General features: G+C 44.4%; 1 protein-coding gene across 2 annotated transcripts in view; it reads right to left on the reverse strand.

Annotated features, from left to right (window-relative positions):
- LOC143815762 (uncharacterized) overlaps positions 1–19640 on the reverse strand; it is a 785716-nt gene that overhangs the window by 493864 nt on the left and 272212 nt on the right. For both annotated transcript variants that reach the window (XM_077295356.1, XM_077295355.1), the window contains exons 13-15: positions 17550–17770; positions 5925–6160; positions 3835–3909 (exon numbers count right to left, since the gene is read on the reverse strand). In XM_077295356.1, coding sequence (XP_077151471.1) covers positions 3835–3909; positions 5925–6160; positions 17550–17770 — 532 coding nt within the window. The remainder of the gene's footprint in view (positions 1–3834; positions 3910–5924; positions 6161–17549; positions 17771–19640) is intronic.

Consider the following 19640-nt stretch of genomic DNA (forward strand, 5'->3'; position numbering starts at 1 on the left):
CAGATTTTTGCTATACCATCTGAGGACAACATGAGGTAGGGGTTAAAAGACTAAATTCAATGATGTCTCACATCTCAGGCTGTGTGCTGTTGTTTACTAACACAAAAGTTTTTATCAACTGGTGATGATCATTTCCTAGACTACAGCAGCATGTGCATGCTATGTGAGTCCACCCCCTCCTGTGATAAGCAGCTCACTGTCAATAGACAATGTAAACAGATAGCCTGGTGTGGGCTAGGTTAGCTTTCTCAGCTCTGCTGCATTCTAAGCTAAGAACACTGATTGTGTCAGAAGGGCTGCACCCAGTAAATTAAGTGGTACATCATTGCATTCAGGGACTTTTTGCCTATATTATGCTTATCTCAGTTGAGGCAGCTAAAACCTGCTGACAGATTTCCTTTAATGTAATTGCATAATGTAACATGAAAATGTCATGCAGTGTACCATACTGCAGTTCTACATTTTTATTTTTCAAAACTATTGAATGGTGTCCAGGTATCTGATTTATCATGTTGAGTATTAACAAACTCATGGTTAAAGTGAACATGACAGCTCACTGCCAGATCCACAGGCAACATGTATCAGACCTGTATGATCTCAGACAGGAATGTTTAACTGTGAAACGCTGTGGCATTTCTGAGACAAACCTAGTTTAAAAGCCGCCGAGGACCGAGTCGCATGGGGACTAATCAGACAGGCTTGTCCACCCACTGACAATGTCTGACAGGTCTCTCCCTGCATGTGCATATGGGGAGAAACCTGTCACTCCAGGGCAGCGGGTGAGGAGAAGCTGCTGTGGACCCATCTGTCTGACTAGTATGCGCTCAGTCATTGGATAAAATGAAAAAAATAATGCTTTTTTAGAAATTTTTTTGCAGACACTTAGCCTGCCAAAACACGCATGTGTTTACAGCCCCATAAACTATATTTGACACCTGTTCTGTCTGCGAAAAACCTTGGATAGAGCACATACATGAAAACGGCTATCTGATTGAGGCCTTACCCAGGCTTCTTTTACTAAAAGAGTATCTATTAGCTCTCCTGGCATATCTCAGAAAAAAAGGCCATACTTATCAATACCTGGTCATAATAGCAACATACTGCAGGAACAAACGCCCACACACCTTTCATCTATGATGGGGCTTACAGCCTACTGGTCACTAAAGCAACTATTACCTCATTTACTTTTTCATCATAAAGCCAAGCCTTGTGATGCTTGTGAGGGGACATTTGTACTTGTGGGGTGCACTTATAAAGTGCTGGGTGCGCCCGGCTGATGTAATATTGTGGTTGTGACCTATGAATGATATGTGTGAGTGGAGGTTCATCAGTCTATTGCACCAGTGCTACCCCTATCATATACCACTCGTATGGCCTTTCTTGTTGTTCGATGATCTCTCCTGACATATACTTTAAATACACATAGAGTAATATTTCTGCTGCACCTTTTCTTAGAATAGAATATATTCGGAGTGCACACACACAGTTTCTTGGAGGTGCCTGTGGGATGGGAGTGGTATCTCAATATATATCAGAAGAATTATTCATAAATCTTGATAGGTCAAGCAGAAGTGAAAAGGTGCATTTATAGTTGTACAAGTGGTGCATTCTCATGAGGAAACAAAGAAATGCTTCTTGATTTGATGTTTTCAATCGGAAGAATCTTTTTCAAAAACTCAAAGCCATGGGCACAGGGATATCCTTGTAGCGCGCCACACAGCTCTAACCTGGGAGTTTAGATTGCACCACTTGTACCACTAGAAATAAACATTTTCACTTCTGCTTGATCTAGCTAGCGTGCCGTGAATAATTATTCTGAAACTTTTTTTAGAACTTTGTTTTGTGCTGTTTCTCTGTTTTTCGTCTTGAAAATGTATGACTAAATTGATAGCTATAATATGTGCATTAATCTCTATATGTCCATGCATTGGGGGGGGTCATAGACAGAAAATTATGACACCTATCCATTATTAATCCAATTGTTTGAAAGGGTTAAAAAACACACACATGATTAAAAAGTATTTTAATGAAATAAACACACGGGTTGTTTTAATATTTTATTGCTCTCTCAATCCATTTGAAGACCCTCGCTTGGCAAAATAATAAACCCACAATATACATACCTTCAGATGACCTGTCACGTCCCACGAGGTAATCCATCTGAAGGGGTTAAAATATTTTACAAGCAGGAGCTGTGCTCATGCTTGTAAGCCCCGGCGAATGAAGGAAATGTAGGTCAATGACCTATAGTTACCTTCAGTCATGGTGATGCGCCCCCTTCTGGATGTCCTCATGAACTGCAGCCTGGGAACTTTTTCCCACGCTCCAGGTCATATGAGGACATCCACCAGGGGGCGCATCACCGCAACTGAAGGTAACTATAGGTCATAGACCTACATTTCCTTCATTCGCCGGGGCTTACAGACACGAGCACAGCTGCATTAGCAGGGCTCCTGCCTGTAAAATATTTTAACCCCTTCAGATGGATTACCTCTTGGGACCTGACAGATCCTCGGACAGTATGTATTTTGTGGGTTTATTATTTTGCCAAGCGAGGGTCTTCAAATGGATTGATAGAGCAATAAAATATTAAAACAACCGGTGTGTTTATTTCATTAAAATACTTTTTAATCGTGTGTGTGTGTTTTTTAACCCTTTCAAACAATTGGATTAATAATGGATAGGTGTCATAATTGACACCTCTCCATTATTAATCTGGCTTAATGTCACCTTACAATAGCAAGGTGGCATTAACCCTTCATTACCCCATATCCCACCGCTACACGGGAGTGGGAAGAGAGTGGCCAAGTGCCAGAATAGGCGCATCTTCCAGATGTGCCTTTTCTGGGGTGGCTGGGGGCAGATGTTTTTAGCCACGGGGGGGCCAATAACCATGGACCCTCTCCTGGCTATTAATATCTGCCATCAGTCACTGGCTTTACCGCTCTGGCGGAGAAAATTGCACGGGAGCCCACGCCAATTTTTTCCGTGATTTAACCCTTAAATTTAATAGCTACAGCGCCGAAATTTTGCACATACACACTACTAACATTAGTAGTGTGGAATATGCAAAAAAAAGGGGGATATGAGATGGTTTACTGTATATAAACCATGTCTCATATCCTGTCGGGTTTAGGCAGGAGAAATGAAAAGCCGGCAATTGAATTACCGGCTTTTCAACATTATCGCGCTGAAGCAAATATTAAAGTATGCTTCCCCATTGAAATGCATTGGGTTTCGTGTTTTGGCCGATCCCCAACCCCGACTTTTCAATAAGATCGGCCGATTTCACTCGACCCGACTTTTGAGAAAGTCGGGTTTCATGAAACCCGACTCGATCTCAAAAAATGAAAAGTCGCTCAACCCTAGCAAGGATGTGTGAATGTACTGTAGTCTTACACTGTCCCTTCACTGCCGGCGGTGTAGGGACACACATTAGTCACAAGAGAAACGATAACTATAGGTGCACAGCCCAAAAAGAAAAACAGGGGGAGCAAATGCCAGTAATAAAATTTCAATCACTTTATTAGGAATAATTTTTTTAGGGGTTTACTACCCAGTTGGGCAGCTGTATTGTGCATTTGTATCTTCATTTCTATATATTTTTTAAAAAAATATTCCTAATAAAGTGATTGAAATTTTATTACTGGCATTTGCTCCCCGTTTTTCTGTTTGGGTTGTGTACTATTGTAGGGAAGCGCCTTGAATTAAGCCTTAGTTTTGCATAGGCATAACTATAGGTGATAAAACTTTTTTTGATAACGCAGGCTTGCCAGGGAAATGGAAATATCATCTCTAATACTATATGAGAACACGTATATAAAGTCCTCTTACCAGCATGAACTATTAGTGCAAAGGTCTGTGTTCAGAGCAAGGTCAGTGCCATTGCTTAAAGGAATTCCCAAATTGCTGTGAAGTTAAACAGATTAAAAGCAAATTATATAATGTTTCAGATGAAAATTACAGAATAAAAAATATGAAAACCTTCAAATCTGTCTAATTTGGAATAATTAGATTACCCCTTTAGGGTCAGATCACTTTTGGCCTTTAGGACTATTTTTGTTTTGTAATGTCTGCATTCTAAGACACAGAACTTTCATTAATTCCCTGGGTTTTTTTACACAGTAAGGCTAAGTTCACACTAGCGTTGTGCGCCGCTGCGTCGGCGACGCAACGCACAACGCACGCAAAAACGCGGCAAAACGCACGCAAAAACGCTGCGTTTTGCGACGCATGCGTCGGTTTTTGCCGAAAATCGGACGCAAGAAAAATGCAACTTGTTGCGTTTTCTTGGTCCGACGCTTGCGGCAAAAAAGACGCATGTGTGGCACAACGCAACAAAAAAAAACGCATGCGTCCCCCATGTTAAGTATAGGGGGCGCATGACGCATGCGTCGCCGCTGCGTCGCCGACGCAAACCCGACGCACATTAGCTTAACGCTAATGTGAACGTAGCCTAAGGTGCATTTTTTTTTTTAACGGTATCATTTTGGTACATGTAACTTATTGATTAACTTTTGGTAACTATTTAATTCTGAAGAGTATAGAAAAAAAAAATTGGACTCAATTTACCAAGTCTGGTAAACCCCCCAGTTCTTCATAATGTACACGCTGGAGTCTTGAGCCAGATTCATTAAGATGCATGTGGCTACTAATGAATTTGGCACATCTATAGCTACTCTGTGCCACTGCTGAGGAAGGGCTCAGGGGCTATAATTATTTTTTCAACATTCCAAGCAGTTTTAATGACAAATTGCTTGGTGAATTAGGGTCAATGTCTTTTTTGCATCTTCATTTTTGCAGCATAAACACTGGTAAAAAAGATGTTAAAAGCCATTTCAAATTAAACAGGATTGTCCGTAAGATAGGCCATCAATAGCAGATTGGTAGGGGTTTGTCACTCAGGTCCCCCAATGATTAGCTATTTTTTTCTCCATCAGTGGCCGGAGGTAGACACTTCTAGTGGAGCTGTTGAGTGCAACCCTGGTCAAAGTGTAGTGTCCTCTGGGGCCATTTCTATCTACTGCAGCACAACTTCTATACAAAAGAATAAGAGCTGCACTGCAGTACCAGTCAGCGGCTGGTAGAGACCGTTACACTTTGATGGAGGAACTTTCTTTCCAAAGCTAGGTTTCAGAACGAGAAATCACAGGAATCTGATGAGTGGGATCAAGTGACTGCTATCTGCATGGTGAGAATGGGATGACAAAATGAAGTGACTGTTTTTCACGTGTTAGTTAAATGGCTATTTTCAAAATAGTAAGTTATGCCTTATCCTGACATTAACTTGCTGGTCATTGGGGGTTTTACTGAATGAACCCAAAATAATTCTGAAAATGCGTCTTTGGTGCTTAGTGGCGGTCACCAAGCAATGCCCAAGGGGCTGTATTCCACTTCTTACATTACTTATACATGGCCCCTGGTGGAGCACTGATTGGTGTGAATCCCTTGGTCAAGATGCCATCGGTCTCAAATTGATGTCCTATCCATCAAATAGGTCATCCAGTAATCCAGAAATCCTTTGATTTCTTGATCAAATAATTGGCCAAGTTATCTTTTTTGTTAACAAATATGTTGCTGGACATATGGAAAGTCACTCTTCTATTGGAGGAGGCTCATGGACTGGTCTGGCTCCTCCACCAACAGACGTTTTATGGACAGAAGCTATGTGCAAGCTGTAAAGAAAGCTGCAGTAATAAGTGCAGAAGAAGAACCCGCTAAAAAACACTATGAACCGCTATAATAAAACTGGCGCATTTTAAGACTGTCTAATCCATCTGCACTGTCTAATAATTGGGCCGTACTGTTAAATCTGCCTCGATGCTTTTTTTTGCATGGCTACGACTAAAATAATGATGATGAGATTTATTTTTTATTCAGTTTGTGGGATAATATCTTTAAATATTTTTATTAAAGTAACGTACCTTGACCATTGATTGTCTAAGTTTAGAAGTATACTTTCTTCTTGTATTATTTCACAAGATGAAGAAGAGACCGTTTTAGCCGACGAAAGTCTTTTTATGTTCATCTTGAGACTCTGTTCCCATTTTAGCCAATAAGCACATGTAAATTCAAAGCTTATTGGATTGGCATTGATCACATTTCCCTTCTGAATGTCGATGTACAGCCTGTTGGTATAGTATATCATCGAGGAGTTGCGCTGCAAAATGAAATATTCATTGTTAACCTATAGTATTATTTTAAACATAAACCATAAAGCTAGGTTCCGATGATGAGCTTTTGGTGAGTTTTGATGTTGCAGATTTTCTGCACCATTTTTGCACCCATTACGTAAAAAAAGGTTACTTGCATTTTTTTTTTAAACACGCAGCATGAAATGTTCCCCAAAAACTCATCATGGGAGCATAGCCTAACTGCACCATAACTCCACACCATTTGGTAACATCTCTCACAGCTTTATATTGAAATGACCAGCATGAAAGAAGGGTAAGCCTCATATTCCCTTTCCTACATGAAATAGTTTCATGATTGCTAGCATCAGTCCAGACCCAGGCAGAGGTGGATGCTGACATTGTTGTGAGTGTTGTGGTACTATTGACTATGCTGTAATATTGCTGGGTGAGGGCAAAGACAGAAGCATATAAAAGACTGTTTTAGCGTCAGTGTGTGTAGGGGTGGTTTGTAAGCAAAACTAAGTGAGAGGGAGTTAAGATATGTGTTTAGTTTGTCTTTAAGACACCAGCAAAAAATGTAGTTTTCCAGTGCAAAATTATTTCTATAACACACCGGCATGTTTTTTGTAGTTTTGTAGTGGCTCCACCATTGAAGTATTTGCTGTGTACTTTCAAGCATATAAAGTGGGCGGCTTCCAAATGAAGCCTCATGAAGGACAAACATGTCAGTTCTTTTAACCACTTCAAGGTCCTGAAGCGGTTAAAAGAAGTGACCTGAGATAGGATATGTCCATAGCAATGTCATTTTGACATCGCTGTAAACTGTGTTCATGTTTTGCCGCACTTTGAGGCAATTATTCAGGTGGATTCTAGGCGTAAACTGCCTGAAGACGTCATATGCACATTCCCTTAAGGATTATCACACCAGCAATAATTCTGTCATGCGAGAGAATTGGATCAATTAAGCTGATTAAATAATGCTAATGAAACTCGACTCAAACTCCGATCACAGTTTGAGCCAAGTGTCAGTTTGCTGTCATCCAACTCTCGCACAGGTGAGGAGAAGATGGAGAACTTAATTTCTCAATCTTCTACATTGTCTGTTTCTGCATGCATTGGACTGCACTCGAATGACAAAAAAATAACGGAATTGCAGGATTTTCCATATTTCTCATAAATTTAACCGAAAACTGCATCTGATTTTCATAAATCCTAAAATAGAAAAAGAAAACCTCTAAAAAAAAGTCCAAAAAATTAGAAAATGATCCAATATCACATGTCCCTGAATGGTAATTTTTTATGAACCTTTAGGATTAGCAGATAATTTGAAGGAGAAATTAGTCTGGTGTTTTCAATTAATGGGATGACAATCAGGTGTGAGTGGTTGACCTGTTTTATTTACATAACAAAGATCTATTAAAGTCTGATCTTCACAACATGTGGAAGAACAAAATAGCATTGCTAAGAATAAAATAGTATTCTGAGGACTACAGAAGAGGAGTTGTTGACATTCATCAGGCTGTAAAGAGTTACAAAATCATCTCTAAAGAGTTTGGAGTTCACCGATCCATATTCAGACAGACTGTTTACAAATGGAGAAAATTCTAGACTATTATTACCCTTCTTACGAGTGATCAGCCTACACATCCCATTGTGGAACATATAATTATTCCAAGATGTATAAATCAAAATGTACTTTGTTCATGGACAACCATTTTAATGCTCTAGAAATGTTGGGGAAGAACCTGAAGAGAGCAGTTCTTGGGAGTAAGCCCACCAACATAACAGAGTTGTAGCTATTTTGTAAGGAAGAATTGGCTAAAATTCCTCCAAGTCTATGTGCAGGACTAATTAACAATTATCAGAAATGTTTAGATGAAGTTGTAGCATGTGATATTGGATAACTGTCTTAATTTAAAAAATGATAGTCTAATATTTTCTTAAAAATGATAGTCTAATATTTTCTTGTTTGTTTGATTTGAATCTTTTTATTTACTCCAGGACTTTTGTGAAAATCTGTGGCAGTTTTAAGTCAACTATATACAGAAATATGGAAAATTCTGAAGGTTTAACAAAATTTCAAGCACCATTATAATTGCAAGGGTAGAAGCCGGCATAGTAGTTGGCATAGGATACCATAAATTAGGCTGTAAAATTGTGGAAAGAGAAGAAACACCCTTCTGAAAACCTTATAGTGCTAATATGTGTTATATTGCTGCATTTTCCTTGTACTGATGTTTGATGCAATTGTTAAAAGAAGGACACCTCCCATCAAAGTTTTTACCCTCTTAATATATTGCAATCATCATATAATGTAACTTTGTACTTACAATTGCTCATTTTGCCTTTTTACCCAGTTAATTCTTCTCTTTTCTCTGCTCTATGTAGAAACAGAAAGTCTCTTTGCAAAAATCATTCCTCTCAACTCCTGACCCAGCTGCTCTACTCCTTGACTGCGCATTCCAAGATGGGACCTCCGAGATACCAGGCCTCTCTCCTACCCCCTGATCCCTATACCCCGTAACTATTAATACCCCCCAAAATTAAAACACGACAATTATTTCTTTTTGGATAATTTGGCCACAGCGGCCATTTTATTAATAACAAACATAAACAACCATTTATACATTTGCATAAACCTTGAGGGGAGGGTTCTTGGAGCTAATAAATCTGGCACCTAATAGGCAAAAGCCCAAAACCAACATGAAAACCCTTCTTTACCCTCAGCCGTAACCACCAGCTCGAGGGCACCATGTAACCCGTTTACCGGGCAAACCAACCCCAAAGCTCCCGAGGTAAAATCCCCGTCCAGAGCCAGTAAACCAAAGCCAGATCAACCCCATGAAACCAACTCCAAGAACCCCGCCCCCCGCCAACCACGAGCAGCACTGAACACCTCAGGCTCGCGAGTGCCCCACCACCGCCATGGCCCTCTCTACCCCTTCTTGAATTGCCAACAACCAGAAATCCAGACCAATATCGTTCAAATGAACGCCATCACTCCTCCAATAATTTCCAACACCAGCTTCCAACTCAAAGTGGCGAACCGCCACCCCCCCATTGCGAGAAACAAAACTCGCCACAGCCCTGTTTAACTTAACCCGGGCCCTATTGATACCCTTCATAGAGCGTACCGCCCTCCACGTTTTCCTGGGCACTATGTCAGACCACACTGTAACCATTCCCACTGTAACCATTCCTGGGAAGGATACCCACAAACGTAAAAAATCATACCGTATATCCCGAATTAATTCTCTCACCGGCTTAGAACCCAAATCATTACCACCCAAATGTACCACTACAATATCCGGGGAACGATCCAAACTAACCGATCTGGAAAACTCGGTCAAAAACCCTCGCCACGACATGCCCCGAAAACCCAAGCATCGGACCACCACCACCACCCTCTGAAATCCCAATTGCCTACCATCTTGTCTAACATCAGCACGAATCGCCCCTCAATGCACAAAAGAATGTCCGAAAATCCACGCCAGAAGTGGGGTCCGACCTGCAAAACACAACGATAATTAATACCCCCACAGAATCAATTCCGCACATAAGATAAATAACGATTCGACGACCACCTACCAATACGACGAATAACCTCCGGACCCAGCCCCAAACCAGCCGCCTCAGATGCTGCCCCAATTCGAAATGAATGCGTCGCGAATGACAAGGGATCCAGGCCTAAAATTGTCAACGCTTGTCTCAAAACTGCCGTAAACTGGAACCGCGATAAAAATTCACCCTGGCGGTGCCGCAAAAGTGGGCCAGACCTATCTGGCCCCAAACCCCAATAATCTTCCAAACACCGAAAGGGGCACATCGCCCCCCCAATCACTTTTCCTAACACCACACGTCTTCCTTTCCCAAACTGATCGGTCTTTGACCGCCGAATCCAAAAGGCAACCCCACCTGACCAAAATTCAATATCCTCCGCCAACAAACCCCCAGCCGCAAACCTGCTAGGGGAAACCAACTCCCCTATTCTCAACGCCCCAAAAAAGGCCAACGAAAACGCCAATCGAAACAGAACAGCCTCATAGTTAGAACCACAAACTTCCCCCAAAGCTACTCCCAGACGCTCCAACATCCCGAAAGATATGGGCCGTCGAGTATCGCAAGTTGAAAAACCCCTCCTAAAACCTTTTAAAGCCTGCCGAATCAAGAAATCCTTAGTGACATCGACGGAACCCTGGAGCCCAAAACCAAAAGCAACACCAGCTATAAATTTGTTCAATTTTGACACTGATCAACCCCATTCCTCCGCCGATCCAATCAAAAGCAAAATAGCCATCACCCTGTCATCATCCGATTCAACTGAACCCAACTGTTCCAACCACCCTACCCACAAATGCCAAGACGCCTCATAACCTGACCACGTCCTTGCGGACACTGAAGACTGTATCAGCCGACCTCCTCGTCCGCAACAATCCGCCACAAATGAGAAGGGCATGTCGTTCCGGCATCTTCCGCTTCTGGAGTCAACTCCCGGAAACGTTCCCACTGTAAACGAGACAGAGCATCGGCTATAGAATTTTGAATGCCGGGAACATGTACAGCCGAAATCCATGCATTCAACTCCAAGCACCGCAAAACCAACTCCCTAACCAATTTGATTACCGGAGGAGATGATGACGACAGACTATTTATCACTGACACAACACTCGAATTGTCGCAATGAAAACGTATCCGCCTGTCCTTAAAAATACTGCCCCAAATGAACACCGAAACAACAATTGGAAACAATTCCAACAACGCCAAATTTTTTGTAAAACCCGCTTTGCGCCACCAATCAGGCCATTCCCCAACACTCCACTTTCCGGCACAATAAGCCCCGTATCCGACACTACCAGCCGCATCCGTAAAAATTTCACAATCAAAAGCGTTCAAATCCTCCTGTTGAATCAGGGCCCTACCGTTATAGTTTTCCAGGAAACGCCTCCATACCGCCAAATCCTCTCTGTGCTCTTTGTTCAAGCGTACAAAATGATGAGCTGAACGCACTCCCGCCGTAGCCCTTGATAATCTCCTGCAAAATATCCTGCCCATCGGCATAATACGGCACGCAAAGTTCAACCGCCCCAACCGAGACTGAAGCTCTTTCAACGTAACCTTGCGCAACTTCCCGCATCTCAACACCTCTTGCTTTAAAGCCAACAGCTTCTCCTCAGGCAAGCGACACTCCATCTTCTCCGAGTCAATGAGAATGCCTAAAAAACTCAACACCGTAACAGGTCCCTCTGTTTTATCACGCGCTAAGGGGACACCAAAGTGTCCTGCCACCCACTCCATCGCGGCCAACAGGTTACCGCACAACAAAGAATCCGCGGGGCCCACAAACAAAAAATCGTCTAAATAATGAATAACAGACGGAACCTGAGAAACATCCCGAACAACCCACTCCAAAAAAGTACTAAAAGCTTCAAACAGCGAGCAAGAAATTGAGCAACCCATAGGCAAACACCTATCCAAATAAAACCCCCCGTTCCAAAAACACCCTAACAGCGGGATACTGTCGGGATGAACCGGAAGTAGACGGAAAGCCGACTCAACATCAGTCTTAGCCATTAGTGCACCCTTGCCATACCTACGAACCCACTGCACTGCAGCGTCAAAGGAGGTATAAACCACAGAGCAAAGCTCCTCCGCTATCCCGTCATTAACTGACTGGCCCTTTGGATAAGACAAATGCTGAATAAGGCGAAACTTATTAGGCTCTTTTTTTGGAACAACCCCCAGAGGCGAAACAACCACCCCCTCCACAGGTAAATCGCTAAACGGACCCGCCATGCGCCCTAACTCAACTTCCTTCGCCAACTTAGCCGTAACCACATCTGCATGAAGGTTAGCCGACCTCAAATTCTTTTTTGAAAAGGGGATAGCATGAGACGGATGAGGAATCCTAAAACCCTCCGAAAAACCATCCCACAACAACGTAGCCTTTTCTCTATCAGGATACCTACTTAGATAAGGGGCCATCTTTTGAACCTTCACCGGTGTCACCCCCATGACCACCTCCCACTGCTGGTTTGCCTCTTGCTTTTTTAAAGCACTTGGCCACTCCATGTGAGGCCCCTCCACAGTGGGAACAGACATGCTTGAACTTGCATGTACTGCCGTATTTGCATTGGCCGTCATTAAACTGCCAACACGTCCCTGTTTTGTCCTTAACCCCTTGTGACCCCTGTCCCCCACTTCCTTGCCCTGACTGCTGACCGCTACTCCCTCCTCCCCCATGAAAGGACTGCCCAAACCGCGTCGGAGCCATCACCTTTAACCACAAACCTATGTCTTTCTGCTCCCATTTTATCTCGGGTCTAATCGCCTTCCTTTGTCGGAACTGCTCGTCATAGCGTAACCACGCCTGGCCTCCGTACGCCATGTATGCTTCCCCTATCGCATCAACATAGCAAAACAAACCTGCACAATTCTCCGGAAACTTTTCGCCTATGACACCTGCCAAAATGAAGAAGGCCTGCTGCCAATTCGCAAACGTCTGCGGTATCAATCGCCAACGCCTCTTCTCCTCCTCCTCCTTCTTGCTGTCCTCCTTCTTACCCTTATCCAGATTGAACTTCTCCAGGGGCAACAGGGAGAAAATCTCTACATATTCGTCTTTCCATATTTTCTCCTTTACCTCTTTCTTCAAATGGGCCCCCAATGGCCCCTCGAAACACACGTAAACCTCCCCCTTGGCTCTATCATCCAACTTAATCCTGTCCCCTTTATCCTTGTCGGTCTGTACCGACACCGACACCCCAGCCGCCGACACCTGCTCACTATCCCTACTAGATCCGACTACCGCTCCCGAACCCGTACCTGAAGCCGGCAACCAAGCACCTAATGGGGGCGACCGCACACTATCCCGGCCCTCCCCGTCCAATCTCCTCAAAATCTGGGACATACCCGCCAAGAGTTCCCTGACCCCCGGGACCCCCCCGGTGCTAGGCCCCCCACTCCCTGCCAAAGCAACCCCCCCATACCAACTATCCCCAGCCCGAGCACCACTATCCCCACCCACAACAGAATTATTCTCATACTCACTAAGCTGCACGGGTGCTGTGTCCCCGCCAGCCGTGCGATCACCGAACTCCAGCGGGTCGCTCCTGGAACCGGAATCCTCCGCGCTGCTGTGTTGCTCCAGGCCCGCGCCCCTGGCCTCCTCGTCACCAGGGGGGACCGGACAGGCGAACTGGAACTCTCCCTGGACCTTCTGGGTGACCTGGACCTGGCGGCCGCCAGCCCGACTCCTGACCTATCTTCTTGCTGGGCTCTGCCACGAGCCACAGCCGCTGCCATTGTTCGCCCCCGCCGTGCTGGGCCAGGCTGTGGTGTTGAGGTGCGCCTGCCCGTTGCTCTGCCTCTCGACGCGCCGACCCTGCCGGGCCCCCGGGGTGATTCCAACCCGGAGGTACCCGCCGCCGCTCCGCTGGTCCTCACTTGCCCCGCCGCCACTCCTTGCCCTCTGCTTCTTGTCGCCGGTGACGCCGACGGCGCCGCAGACACCGCCGCTGCACGCCGGGTATCGCTCCTGCTGGGCGCCGCCATGTTGGATCCACGACCCGGAACTCCTGCAGTCACTTCCGGTGCGGCGTGTGTGTCCCTCTGGGCCTGCGCCGCCGCTGCTCCCGTCTGACATCCAGCGCCAGCAGCGCCGGCCTGTGGATTCCTACCGGAGGGCGGGCCGGGGAGGGTAGGTGACCGCCGGCCCGCAACCTCCGCAGGGTCCCGGGAGGGGCTCCGTGGCCGGCGGTTGCCGCGCCGTCCCAGCTCCGGTGACAGGCGCTCCGGGGGACGGGTCCTCCTGGATCTGGTCCCCTGGGCACCCGGACTGCCCAGTAATGACGCCAGCTGGTCCTCCAGCCAGCCTCCACGCCGCGACCTCGCCATCTCCCGCAGCTGCCCGAGGATCTCATCGACGGAGGCCATCCTGCACGTCTTCACAGGTCAGATATCTAACAGTAATGGCCCCCTTTCCCGCACTTTCCTATAGCCCGCCCCATAACTCTAGCCACCCCCCTACTCCTCCCCCATCCCCTAAACCAATCACCTCTCCCTGATTATTATTTAAAAATTGCTCCCCTGCGTTCCCTTGGCAACGCAGTCATGGTGGGCTTTCGTTAACTCCGTTCCTACAGCCCCCCCTCTTTCCTGTCAGCAACTTTCGCAGTGACTTACAACTCATATAGGGAAAATACACTTGCTGTTTTTACACAGAGCTTAGAAGGATTCAGCTAGTCAGTTATTAAAGGGAACCTGTCACCCCAAAAATCGAGGGTGAGCTAAGCCCGCCGGCATCAGGGGCTTATCTACAGCATTCTGGAATGCAGTAGATAAGCCCCCGATGTATCCTAAAAGATGAGAAAAAGAAGTTAGATTATACTCACCCAGGGGAGGTCCCAGGCCCGGTCCGGTCCAATGGGTGTCGTGGTCCGGTCCGGCGCTTCCTATCTTCATCAGATGATGTCCTCTTCTGGTCTTCACGCTGTGGCTCCGGTGCAGGCCCACTTTGTCTGCCCTGTTGAGAGCAGAGCAAAGTACTGCAGTGCGCATTGGGAAAGGTCAGAGAGGCCCAGCGCCTGCGCACAGCAGTACTTTGCTCTGACCTCAACAAGGCAGACAAAGCACGCCTGCGCCGGAGCCGCAGTGTGAAGACCAGAAGAGGACGTCATCCTATTAAGATGGGAGGCCCCGGACCGGACCGCGATGCACATTGGATCGGACCGCCCGCCCACGTTAGTATAATCTAACCTCTTTTTCTTATCTTTTAGGATACATCGGGGGCTTATCTACAGCATTAAAGAATGCCCCTAATGCTCGTGGGCTTAGCTCACCGTCGATTTTGGGGGTGACAGGTTCCCTTTAATCACTTGATATCATAGATCTAATGGAAAGGGGAAAAAAACAGCTGGATAGAACGGCAAAAGAAACAATTGTAAGTATACATTACTATATAATATGAGGATTACAATATATTAAGAAAATGAAAATTTGATTGGAGGAGGGCTTCTTTAATGTGTGATTAATACTTCTCTATGTACTTGTCTTGGGAAAGTGAAACTTATAATATAGGTTCAGGGCCCAGAAGAGTGAACAGATAGGCAGCCATACGGATTGGAGGATTGTTTGGGAGTAAGTGCAGACTTAAGGTACCTTCACACTGAGCAACTTTCCAACGAGAACGACAGCGATCCGTGACGTTGCAGCGTCCTGGATAGCGATCTCGTTGTGTTTGACACGCAGCAGCGATCTGGATCCCGCTGTGATATTGCTGGTCGGAGCTAGAAGTCCAGAACTTTATTTCGTCGCTGATCACACGCCGTCATCCCTGGATCAGCGTGTGTGACGCCGATCCAGCGATGTGTTCACTTGTAACCAGGGTAAACATCGGGTTACTAAGTGCGGGGTCACGCTTAGTAACCCCATATTTACCCTGGTTACCATTGTAAAAGTTAAAAAAAAAAAAAACACTACATAGTCACATTCTGATGTCTGTCACGTCCCCCGCCGGCGTCCACAGGGTTAAAACTGCTTTCGGCGGGAGCGCTTGCTAATGCTGCGCTGCTGCCGAGAGCTTCCTGCACTGACTGTGTCAGCGCCGGCCGTAAAGCAGAGCACAACGGTGACGTCACCGCTGTGCTTGCCGGCGCTGACACATTCAGTGCAGGAAGCTCTCGGCAGCAGCGCAGCATTAGCAAATTAAAGTTTATTTTTTATTGGAAGCTGGAACATCTCTTTTTTTTTTTCTTTGGAGTTCCACTACGTCTCATCAGGACGGAGTTCCGGGTTTCCTCAGCTGATCAGTGAGCTGGCTCCTTTTGTCTTTGTCTACATAAATATCGGGTTACTAAGCGCGGCCCTGCACTTAGTAACCCGATGTTTACCCTGGTTACCCAGGAGCTGCAGGGGGACTTCGGCATCGTTGAAGACAGTTTCAACGATGCCGAAGTCATTCCCCTGATCGTTGGTCGCTGGAGAGAGCTGTCTGTGTGACAGCTCCCCAGCAACCACACAACGACTTACCAACGATCATGGCCAGGTCGTATCGCTGGTCGTGATCGTTGGTAAATCGTTTAGTGTGAAGGTACCTTTACTCTCTGGTTACAGTGAGTCAGCAGTTAGTAGTGAAGAGAAGCCGGTAATAGGAGCATGACCGACTAGGCCACAGAGTAATAAGTGTGTGAAAGGAAGAAGCAGAAAAGATTCTGTACCTGGATCTAATGGCAGAGTGCTACAACCAGGGTATCTTGGACCTTTTGTGGTATAGTGGAAAAGACACAGAAAACGAGCAAGCTGTAATGAGTATGGCCAGAAGCCAGAAATAGAGTTTGGGTTGTGAACCCTAAGCAGCTAGTAGAGGAGTTGGCAGAAGAGGCAACTTGTAGGCCAGATCTTGGAGTCTTCGTGAATAAATACTGGACTTGCCAGGTTGGAGCAAGGTTATAACTGATGATGGCTATGTTCAGTGAAGGTCAGACAAGAGGAAGAGTGCTGAAGGTAGGCGAGCTGTATTGCTGAATTGTGCTTACAAGTGAAGTGCTGTCATTTGTTGTCAAAATGTCTGTGCAACTGTGTAAAACAGATGAAGATGTGAACACGATGTTTTGTACCTGCTATCTCTTCCATATACATTATAGTAGTTTCAGCAGTAAAGAATGTTCTCTTTTATAATATGGACTGATTTCTTCCTTGTTATCATAATACACAGGGGGTTCCTGCATCATCTGAAGATATGCATCCTGAATGGAGAACATCTGAATTCACTAACTATGCACAAAAGGAACCCATTTCACTAGTGCATGGGGTTGTATCGTATGCAACCCTTACATGGGGCCCACCCCTGAAATACTAAATAATTATACATTTTCTTTTGCCCTGAATGCAGTTGATGTAATTTGTCATTGTGGGAGCCAAGTCCATTATTTGCACTATAATAAGTTCTACACTTTTTCAATGTATGAAGAGGAACTAGTGTGAGTATTAAAGAGAACTTATCTAATTGTACATGCATGGTAGAGAAGGAGAAGTTGAGTAGATGATATATTGGTTTGTTAGATTCAATACATTTTGTATTTTAGTAATTGAAATCGTTGCGTTGTATGCATATGAGTACAGTGGACGTTCCTACTCAGTGCATGTAGAGAGCTGTCTGTCACTGTCATACAGGGAAGACTAATCACTTAGCAGGAGCCACTTACAGGACTCGCATGCATTAAGAATCACTTATTTCAATCAATAAATTGTAAGGTTTGCTTCAACTTCAATGTTTTCCCACAAAAATGTTTATCAATCTGATCGCTCTGCTCGCTCTATAACATCCTGTCTGCAGGTCAGATACCATTTTCACCATGACAGATTTATTTTAAGCAAAATTATAGGAAAAATAAACAATAATTACAAAACCATGCTTACCGTCACAATATTACCGCACCAGCCTTCCATGGCTTCAATTTGAAAAGAATACACTTGCTTCCCACTACTAACATCGGAATAGTAAATTGTGCAAATATTGGAATTGTTATTTATATGCATGGTGGTGTAATCATAACCAAGAGATTCCAGGAGACACTTGCTGACAGATATAACCATAACACCTGGGTCACAGACCAATAATGGTGCAAGATCAGCAACAGCTGGCAAGAAAAAAATGAAAGACCGATCAGCTTAAGTGCTTCATGTATGTCCTTTTCTTTCATCATGTGATATGTTGGAAAGTTTTTTTTTTCATTTGTTCTGAAGCAGGAGCGGACACAGACAGAAGAGGCCCCTTTGAATGAACAGTATATGGGCAGTCCCATAGCTCATCATAATGCACAATTCCATCTGCTTAGGAGGTTTGAGCGGCCCCTTACTCCTTTGGACCCTGTGCGGCTGCACAAGCTGCACCAATAGTATGTCCATCGCTCTTCTATAGGGAACTAGAGCTGACGGTACACCTAGATGTAAATTAGGGAAGCCTGCCAATCTAGTGTATATGGGGCTCCCCTGACAGACATGGTGAAAGAAGACAAGGACATCTAGTTGGCACGTTCATGGCAAAGTGAAGTCACAAGAAATAGTTTCAGGTGCAGTTAGTGTTAAATCCAGCACATCTTCTGACTATTTCTTTAAAGCAAATTGATTTATTAATAAATCAATTAATATTTGTTAATATTCGTTCCAGCAGATCAATCTAGAACATCCTGAAATAACTGTAATTTACTGGCCTACGTATTTCAGACCTGCTTGTTGCAGTCTTTATTCGTTGCTTAGTGTGGTCAATTTTGCCTCTGGTGCGACAAAACATGTTTCGGGGCATCATGATTGCAGTTTAAAAACATTTCCTTTTTTTTGGTTTAGTGAAAATTAAAAAACCTAAACATGGAGGTGATTGGAAAATAGTTTTTCTAAAAACTGAAGCATAATGGATCATGAAATTAAGTACTGTTAAGTAATATTTTTGTTATGTTATTGTGTGTGCAATGCTATTCATTTATATGTATTCATTATCTGTGTATGTATCTCATGTATTGTATATCATTAATTTAATCAATCCAGTGATGTCAGAAAGGGGAGTGTTTAAGATTCCTAATTTAAAACTCGTCAACATGTATCGCTGTCCTGCTATGACAATTTCTTTAAATTGATTATCAATAAAATTATGATACTGTGGGAGCATCATGCTCTGGTTTGACTGCTGGAGTGTTATACTCTATGAGGACCATAAAAGAGGTATTGTACTGTGAGAGAACACTAAGAGGCTTCAGTTGGGAAATCACTATGTGTAAGTGTTGCAATACATGTCCCTCTCCCTGTTTTTAAAAGTTGTGGGGAATGCCCTTCTGTGACTTTGCCTATGCACCATGACCCCACCAATCCAACATGGGGGTGGCAATAGGAGCTTTTCTATGGGGCCCCATGATTTCTATGAACGACACTGTTACAAAGTTATTGCAATTAAAATCTTAAAAAGAACCTGTAAGTATGAGTTTGTTATGTAAATTAAAGACATAGAATTAGAAGTCATGTAATGTAAAGACACGTAAAGTAATGTATATTAATGACATGGCTTTAATGGTGCTGTAATAGAGATTAAATTGATACCTTTGGTGAAGAAATTTGCTTTATTATTCTTTTTTATCACTAGTTGAAGTTTTCTGATGTTTAGATATTGGTGTATAGGTGCTGGACTGTGCACTGGGTCTTCTCCCTGTCTGATTCACCAGCTCCTCTGACTGTCTCTGGTCTGTGAATGATCTGCCTCCTCTGTTTGAAATCTTTGCACTGTCCTGTCATTCAAAGACTGGAGGCAGAGGAACCGGGAATCACAGACTGGGAGGAGAAGTTCCAGTGCACAGTCCAGCCTCTGTGCACCAAAAGCTAATTAGGCTGCATTATGTGAAGGTGGCACTTATGTTTAGCATCCCTAGGAATGCTGAAATATTCACTTTTATAAATTGCCCACCATACCTCTATTGTGTCCAGGAGGTTTGTCTTCTCCACTGGTGTCAACCGCCTCCGAGA

This window comes from Ranitomeya variabilis, chromosome 3 (assembly GCF_051348905.1).
Source record: "Ranitomeya variabilis isolate aRanVar5 chromosome 3, aRanVar5.hap1, whole genome shotgun sequence".
Lineage (NCBI taxonomy): Eukaryota > Metazoa > Chordata > Amphibia > Anura > Dendrobatidae > Ranitomeya > Ranitomeya variabilis.